The sequence below is a fragment of the Cataglyphis hispanica genome, chromosome 10 (genome assembly GCF_021464435.1).
Source record: "Cataglyphis hispanica isolate Lineage 1 chromosome 10, ULB_Chis1_1.0, whole genome shotgun sequence".
Classification (NCBI taxonomy): domain Eukaryota; kingdom Metazoa; phylum Arthropoda; class Insecta; order Hymenoptera; family Formicidae; genus Cataglyphis; species Cataglyphis hispanica.
Window position 1 is genome coordinate 3,801,980 of NC_065963.1, and position 9,831 is coordinate 3,811,810.

Sequence of the window (9,831 nt, forward strand, 5' to 3'; positions counted from 1 at the left end):
TGTTTGTCTTAAAGTTTTTTACAATTATCGTACATTCTGCATTCTTTAAAAAAAAAAAATTCATTATCGCATATTCTTTTTTAGCTCTTGTGTGTATAATCGCTACTTATATACCAAAGAGAAATCATCCTTCATCTTGTTTTTTATTAGTGTTTAAATTTTTTGGATTTGTTTTCCTTACAAAAAATCAGAGAATAAAAAAAATTTGCTAAGTAATCTTTAGTCAGCCTTAAATTATGAAAAAATGAAGCTAATTGCTGAAAAAATATTTGGTTACCAATGATAACAAGATTTTTTAGAGAAATCAAAATACCCGGTTTTGCCTTAAGATAAAATTAAATAACACAACTTCAAAATAAAGAATTAATTTTAGAAAACTTTATTTTTTAACTGCTTTTTTTATTATATATTGACAAACGCAATTTATAATTTGTGCGTAGTTATAAAATGCATATAAAATATTGCTGAAATAAAACACAAAATCGACACTTTATCAATGATCGAAAAATTAAGAAACATCATTCATTTATATCCCTCGGAGAACATCTAAGCAAAAATATGTACTATACTTTGTGCATCGAGATTTGTACTTATTTATGTATTTTTATAACTCATATTCTTTGAATAACTTATTAAAACAGTTCACTATTTTATTGTGTTTTATTGTTACGTTATAAATACAAACTTTTATATCCGGTTTCTAAGTACATGGAAATAAATGCAAATATAAAACAAATATAAAATTTAATAAAATTCAAATATCTAATCTAGTAGATTTTTTATTCTTTAACTGTTGTGATTTTAATTTATTTTTTCAACAATGAAGAAAACTCAATTCAAGATTTAAACGTCTTCTATTTTATAATTTAATTTTTATTTGTATAACCCAAAGTCTATTAACTTACACATATATGTAATATCTCTTGTTCTTTAATTTATTAAATTTTGTCGCATGGTCTTTTAGGGGGAGATTTGACTTTATATTATATAAACATTAATTGCTCCATGTGCACTTTCTATTGTTGTTTAATAAAAACTTATCGTTTGCTTATTTAAAGTAATTTTGCCCGATCATATCAAGCCCACATGCATTGTGTAGCCGTATACCTTTAAAGCAAATATACCTGAATTTGTCGAGCACACGTGCACATCGAGCACGCGTTACACGTTGTGTAACCGCATGCCAGCTTAAAGTAGATATGCTCGAATACATTGAACGCGCATTATCTAGCCATCTGCTTATATAAAGATTTGCTTATTTTACTTTATAAAATACAATACAAAATTATAAAATATAATATGTTTAAATATATTACAAAATATATTACAAATTGCATTACAAAATTTTATACAAAGTATAATGCAAAATTGAATATAAAATATGTAATTAAAAATAAAATAAAAATATTTTATTACACGAATACCTTCAATATGCGCAAAATAATATATAATACAGAAATCACAAATTTTTTAACTAGAAATAGCTTTAATAAACATTTCCAATGATTTTTAGAAAACAAAATTTTCCGTTATTATTTTCTTTTACAATTGAAAAGGACCATAAATTTATTAATGATTTTAGATCGCAATTGCTTGTATTACATAAAATAAATTTATAGTAAACATTATAATTATGTCTTTCATTGTTGATAATAAATATCTTATAATTATCATTATAAATAATAATTGTAAGAAAATATCTTATAATGGAAAATAAAAATAAAAAATTTAGCACATTTCGCTAAATGTTTTAAAAAAATTTCTCAAGAAAATAACGATGCGAAAAAGATGGACAGATCTTTAATGTGATGTCAACAATTAAATCAGAAGATAAATTGCGGTTTAAATTTCGCGAGCCTAATACATGATGAATAAATTGACGATAGTTGTAATATTTAATTGCGATCATAATTTCTATAAAATATTTTTATAAATTATAAATATTCATTTAATTAATCTAGTTAACAAACGCACATGATTTTAACACAAAAAATATTATTTGAATTCTAAATAATATTATTTTGACGTCAAATAATGTGCCCATTTGCTACCTGGTAATATAATTTATCTTGTTGTTTATTTGATCAAAAAACTATTCGTTTAAATTAATTTAATATTATCATTTTATGCCAAGTTTTTATATTAAAAAAAAAATATTTTTTTTCTAAATTTGAGATTTTTTAACTGTAATTTATCAAATAATATGTAGCGTAAGGAAAAATAGCACGCGTAGCGCACGTTTTATACTATTCTAGTTACTGTAAAAACAATTTTACTCTACCGATCGCGTTATGTCGTTCTACAATTTCTTTTGACCTCATTTTATAATCCTGTTTAGCTTCTTTTTTAAAGTTAAAATATTTCCAATCATCTATATTTCAATAATCTATAATTTAGTCGTATGATTCATAAAATTGGCATCACACCTGTTTTTCCACACTTAATTTTGTGTAATAATATTTATGCTGTAATTTTTTCCAATTCATTTATTGTAGATGAATTGGTTTATAGAGTTTAGTTATATTCTTTATTTATGAATAAAATTTATTACATCATGCTTTTTGTAAGAAAATTTCTTTCAGTAATACTTATTGAACAATGCAATCTATAGACTAGAAAAATAATAATAAAAATATTGCACTGTTTGTTTGAAAAAGCCTGTTTAGTTTTCTTTATTGCACACAAGGTTAAACTGGTTAGGTCAAGCGAGTTTAACCTAGAATATAAATTTTTATTTTGCCTCATGCTTTATTTAATATCTTTCCGTGAATTACGATAAAATGATAAATCACGATGATATAACAATTATTACACATATATGTATATGTATATGTATATGTATATGTATATGTGTACATACATATGTACATATTTTTCTTATTTTAATTTTGTTTATTTTCTAACTTTTATTTATCTCTTAAATTTTTAATTTCAATTTTTAAATTTTCCATATCCAGTTGCTTTTACATAATAATAATTTTACATAAATGTATTTTAAACTATATTAATATGTATTGTGGATGTTATGAAAAAAGAATTTACATTAAAAAAGTTAAATAACTTATTGTTAATAAAAATGTTTTATATAAAATGTAAAATACTTTCAATTATGCATTTTTAACTAAATTTTAAATATACTATTTTAGATTAAAAAACCAAATCAAAGAACAAACATATGTATGTATGCATGGCATGCCGTGCGCGCGCGCGTGTGTGTGTATGTGTGTAAAGTTCTTTTGCTTAGTCATAGTAATCATTAAAGTCCGATATGGTTTTTTTCCGATTGGTTCTCTTTCTATTAAATAAACATTTCCTTCTTTTGTTATTCCATTCACTATGCATTTATTCAATGTTAAGGAATTAATGTCCCCCTTCCTTTTACCTTTCAATTACCTTTTTATACTCCCGCATTTTCTTATCTTATAGTCAGTAGAAACGCAACTGTCGTCGCATTACGAGATCGTTACTTTATTACAATAACTAATTAACATTCATCGATTTTTTACATTTATGTCTCAAGAAAAAACATTCTAAATATCTTAAAGAAATAATCTAAAAGAAGCATGCCTATACGAGAAGACTCATCAATTTGTTAAACTAGTGATCTAATATCGTGCCAATTATCGGAAATAGTGGATTTTTATTCCAACTTTGTAAGAATTAGAATTACAAAAATTGATAAAAACTCTTGCTACATAGAACAACAATATGGCGCAAAGAAAAAACTATGTTGAAGAAATGTTGAATATGTCGGATTTGCCGACAAAGGACTTCAGCGATTATCAAAGTGAAATTCCTCAATTCTTCGCGGGCTATAAAGTTTTTTTAACAGGCGTTTCCGGTTTTCTCGGTATACTTCTAATAGAAAAATTGTTGCGGTAAGTATTCTTTTTTTTATATAAAAATCTTGAGTGCAACGTATAAATGATGTGCAAAATAATTTATTAAGACTTAAACTATTTATTAAGACCTAAACATAATATGAAGTAGTTCTTCGAGAGTAGTTCTTCAAGAGATTTCAATAATTTTTTTATAATAAATAACATTATTAGAATTACACATATAATTTCTATTGTTAAATTATACTATATTATTTTATTTAAAAAAAACTCGTCTGACAAATGGCTTTTTCTAAAATGTAAACTTTTTAGCGATAAAACTCTAATATATATATAATGTTTAATATAATATAAATCTTTAAGATATTAACAAATTATAGATATAATAAAAAATCGCGTATTGCAGATACTTGCTGAAAATTTTATTAAATATCGTATAAATTTTACAAAACATTTATAGATGCTGTCCAGATATAGAGAAGGTATACATATTAATGAGGGCAAAAAAAGAAAAATCACCAGAAGAACGGTTCAAAGAGCATTTTAACAACCCTGTAATATAAACAAATATTTATATAATTAAATGAAAAAGATATACATTATATATACATATGATTTTTTCAATTTTGAATTTTTAGGTTTATGACAGATTAAAAGAAGAGCAGCCTAATTTTGGCATCAAAGTAATAATGATAGAAGGTGATGTAGGCAAATTAGATCTTGGATTGTCACCAGAAAATCGAAAACTTATTTTAGATACAAATATAATTTTCCATGGAGCAGCGACTGTACGATTTAACGAAACCATTCGAACTGCAGTCAATATAAACGTGAGAGGAACAAAACAAATGCTTCTCCTCGCAAAAGAAATGCCAAATTTTAAGGTATATAAAAAATTTATTTTATTTAAAATTTACTTTTATGATTGCAAAAATGCGACTTTGATTACACAATTCTTTTTTAGGCTTTTATATATACGTCTACCGCATTTTCTCATTGCATATATCACTTTATTGAAGAAAAGTTTTATCCTCCACCTATTGAAACGGATAAAATTTTAACATTACTCGATATTTTGAACGATGAACAATTGGAAAAATTAACGCCGGCGTAAGTGCTCTTTCAAAAAATTAATAAAGTTAAATCCGTTTTATTGATATAAGAATATAATAATATTTTTTTATAATCTTTATTTTTGATTGATCGAATATATGTATGTGCAGATTAATAGGTAAATGGCCGAATACATACACCTATACAAAAGCAATTGCTGAAGATACTGTGCGGCAATATAGTACTGCAATTCCGGTTTGCATCGTACGCCCATCAATTATAATATCAACGGTAAAGGAACCAATACCTGGATGGATTAATAATGTATACGGAGCGGCGGGCGTAGTCGTGGGTGCTGCGATGGGTTTATTACGTACTTTGTATTGCCCACCTGATAATGTAGCAGAATTAGTGCCCGCCGATTATGTCATTTCACACTTAATCGTCGCAAGTTGGGATCTCGCCAAAAAAAAGTAAGTTTATATTATCAAAAGTAGAATTTTTAAAAAACTTTATATGTATGTGTGTATATATATATGTATATAGCAAGATTCGAGCAAAGCTCATATATAAAACAAACATTATTATATTTCTATTGCTTTTTTCATTATTTATAAATATTTTTCAAATTTGATTTTTGTCTTAATAAAAATGTCAAAGAATCAATAGCTTGTTGATTAAATAAAATTAAAAATTTACAGATTAAAGATTAATATAAGTAAAATTTATGCAATTTTTCTTCATTTCTCTCTCTCTCTCTCTCTCTCTCTCTCTCTTTCTAACTTTTTTGTTGTATAATTTTTATTAATTGTTTATTGTATAATAAAAAATAAGACACTAAAGCGTACAATAGTTCATTATTTCATTACCTGTAATATAGATTTTTCGTTATAGAAATGATCTACTCAGTATCGAAAACGCAAATCCGGAGATACCGGAAACCGAAAGAATACCAATTTACAATTATGTGTCAATATGTCAAAATCCCATAACCTGGGGGAGATTCATGAATTTGAATAAGATTTATGGCATGCAAGTAGTAAGCACGCATGTTGTTTGGTATTATATGCTCGTGCTAAACAAATACAAATTTGTACATGATGTCTGCGTAATATTTCTACATAAAATACCTGCTATTATAGTTGACATTCTGTTGTTTCTTAGCGGTCGGAAACCTATGTAAGAAAAAAAAATTTCATCGATTTCATTTTCAGATATAACGAAGAATTCCCGAAAAAATAAAGATTTCATAATTTACAGGTTACGAAAGGCATATGCGAAGATAGACAAATTTAACAACGTAATAATGTACTTTTCATCACAACAATGGCGATTCTGCAACGATGCCGTTATAAACCTCTGGGAACGCATGAATCCAGCTGATCGTGAGATTTTCAATTTTAACATAGATGATCTGGATTGGGAATCATGTCTGAAACATATGATTCCTGGTATGCGCGTATACTTATTTAAAGATCCACTGGATACAATAGAAAAAGCACGAGCGAAATATAGGAAGTGAGTATTGCTCTTGTATAAATATTTATTATAGTTTTCATCTCGCAAAACATATGTATATTAAATTTCTTCTTTTTCCAGACTAAAAATTGCTCATTATTCTCTAATAACGGTTCTCTCAATTTTACTGGTATGGGGTATCCTAAGCTTAATATTTCGCTTAATATCATTATTTTGATGTATAAAATTTTAATTTGTGTTAAGTTAGCATTTTAATGGCAAAAATGAATCACAATAAAAAAAAAAGGATAAAATAATTACAAATAAATGTTTGTCTTTAAGTTTTTTACATTCACCCTACATTCTGCATTCTTTGAGAAAAAATTCATTGTCGCATATTCCTTTTTCTCTTGCGTGCGTAATCGCTAATTATACTTAGAAGAAAAACGTCCTTCATCTTGTTTTTCATTAGAGTTTGAAATGTAGATTTACATATTGAACATTTAACAAACCAAAAAAGTTTTATAAGAATGTATGTAAATTTTTAATAAATTTTTAAATAAAAAGTTAAACTATTATTTTATTTTATTAAACATCATTTATATTATTTAATTGTAATAATTTTTCTATTCCAATGCCTTGATATTGTACTTGATATCATATTGATTGCTATAACTTTGTATTTATTTGATTATATTTATGCGCATGTATTAATATTAATTGCTCATTCAAAAATTTAATATATAATAATTACCATATATTATACATATATACAAACAATGAAAAAAAAAAAAAAAATAATTCAATAATAACCAATAAATAAAAGAAAACTGTGCAATATTCTATTTTATTTTATTAAATTATTTTGTTAATTGTTATATTTTAAATATGTAAAAAATAATACGTTATAAATATGAATAATGAATATTAAATACTATATTATGTAAATGTGAAAAATATGCTACTCTAAATAAGCAAACTATCAATAGTAAGCAAACATTAACTTCGAAATCAGAGTAAATTTCTGTTTAATTTTACATTATGTAATATTAAATTAATTTAATTGTAATTTAGCTTATTTTTTTCTTACAAGAAAATGGATTTTGAATTTCATACATATATTAATTTGCGTGATATATGTGTATTCTAGCTTTAAGAAAAGTATGTTCGGAATCATGATATATAAAAATTAATGTAATTCTATGAATATTATAGAAACATTTTTTTATGTTTTTACATATTTTGATTAGATTGACTTATTATTATAATAATAACAAATCATCTTTAAACTACTTTTTATTAAAGAAAGAAACAAAGTTATTCATATAAAATATAATTTTTTTTATGTAAAAATTTTGATGTTATTACTTTATTATTATGCTTTCATTAAAATTGAAATTTCTTAATATTTTTCTGATAAAATATTTCAATAAAACATGGGTTGTGACGTAAGAGGTGAGAACTTCAACCTCGGAAAATATTATTATCATAATTATTACCATTGAATCATCATTTATTCAAATGCCGTCCTTACAGTCAGCTTTACAATCTACAACACCTCACGTCATGTTGCAATGCGCACACTTAATAATACATTATGGCATAATGTAAAGTAAAATTATCGTTATAATACTTTGAGCAAAAATAAGCAACAGTTTAAATTATATGAACATACAGATATGATAACTTTAGTAACATACCGTTTTTCCTTAAATATACTTTTTCTTACATTTAAAATGTGTTTTATTTTTAATAAAAGCCCAATGAGCAAGACAATATTTTTAAAAATATTTTTGAAAACATTAAAATAATAAGTTAAGTTTCTTTTTAATTATTAAAAAAAATGTTTATATTACCATATAACGAACAATATTTTTTTATTTTTTAGACGTCTTTTTAATATTTATTATTTATTAATTATATATTGTACAATTGTTAATATTGTTCTTAATATTTATTATTCATTAATTGTATATTGTACAATTTAAAATTTTGTTAATATAAATTTTTAATGATTAAAAGCAGACAATATATTATTTTAATGTTTTAAAAAATTTTTTAAAAATATTTTTAAAAATATTGTCTGTTCATTAATATGATATGATTGTTATAAATTTAGCTGGTATAATAGTACTAATTCCAATAGAGGCAGTGAAACTACTGTAGATAGATTGAGTTTTCAATCTGCCATGGTAAAACGGTCGGTTGGTGCATGTCTGTACTAGATCCATACTTGTTAATAAAAAATGTGAAGAAATATCATGGATTTATTAATGTCATATTAGCTATAATGTTTTATCTTTCTAGTATTTATTACAAATAGCAATAATAAACTTATTAAAATATTTTTATGTATATGCGCATTTACAAAATATTGCCAATTGACAATGTGCCTGCCGCTAATAAATTACCGACCATTCATAATAATTATTAGCAATGTTAGTTAATATCTGTTAGCAATGTCACCGACGAGATACTATTAAAGACCGTTAGCCCTGCACAAATTTTTGTGACCATCAGTGGGCCTGGTTTGTTTCATATAACTGAAGATTTTTTAAATAATAATATATTCGGCCTTTATAAACCTCATTAAAATAACAATAAAAATTAGTTAATAATTAACAATGGCAGGATTAAAATATTTATTATTTGAGCAGTTATAGTGTTTTTATACTACAACTGCTCAAATAATCTACTGGCATGTAGAAATTATGTAGTTTTCTGAACAGAGATAGATGGCAGCATGAGAATAAAATTCACTTTTCATACTATAATACTCGTATATAATATTTTATAATATTATTTTACAAACATTGCATTTGTTCATATTTTTATTAACTTAGGTATGTAAACATTTGTAATATGATATTATATAGATTTAAAAATATTATTTTGTTTCGATTTTTTTATTATATATTCCTTCTTTTTTATTAAATAATTTAAAATTCAAGAGCCCAAAAAAAGTTTAATTCATAAACATGTACAAATAATAAAATATATTTCATATTATAAATTGACTATTGCTTCTCACTAATCAATTCTAATCACAGTAATAAACAACAAATTTATGAATCCACTGTCATATGAAATTTGTAACAAAATATTAACAAAGAAGTAAAAAAACAGCCAAAATTAGATATTTATAATATTTATTTGTTTTTCATATATCTAAAAATATACCCAGTATCTAAAAACAGAACAGAATGTCGATTTGATGCTCGGAAAAAATCTCACCTTTGATAGATAAGAAGTCACGTGTACATTTGTGAAAATCCTATTAAAGTTTTCACGAATTATTATCAAGTCATTTAGAATTGATATGTTACGCGAGTCGCAAATGAACCACAAGGTGGTTCATTTCATTTCATATCGATTGACACAGTCAAGCAAGAGATGAGATTTATGACAATAATGCAAAAATTTTCTGCCTTATTACATTCAGTCTATTCCTGAATTGATGTGTCACGATCGCACATTTGCA

At 24.7% G+C, this 9,831-nt stretch overlaps 1 protein-coding gene across 1 annotated transcript; it reads left to right on the top strand.

Annotated features, from left to right (window-relative positions):
- The first annotated feature begins 3,433 nt into the window (after positions 1-3,433).
- Positions 3,434-6,678, top strand: LOC126852548 (fatty acyl-CoA reductase wat-like). Its single transcript, XM_050597457.1, has 8 exons — positions 3,434-3,878; positions 4,300-4,393; positions 4,478-4,723; positions 4,804-4,949; positions 5,063-5,365; positions 5,787-6,071; positions 6,153-6,410; positions 6,492-6,678. Exons 1-8 carry the CDS (start codon positions 3,709-3,711, stop codon positions 6,586-6,588), a joined length of 1,599 nt encoding a protein of 532 aa, XP_050453414.1. The 5' UTR covers positions 3,434-3,708; the 3' UTR covers positions 6,589-6,678.
- Positions 6,679-9,831: the final 3,153 nt, after the last annotated feature.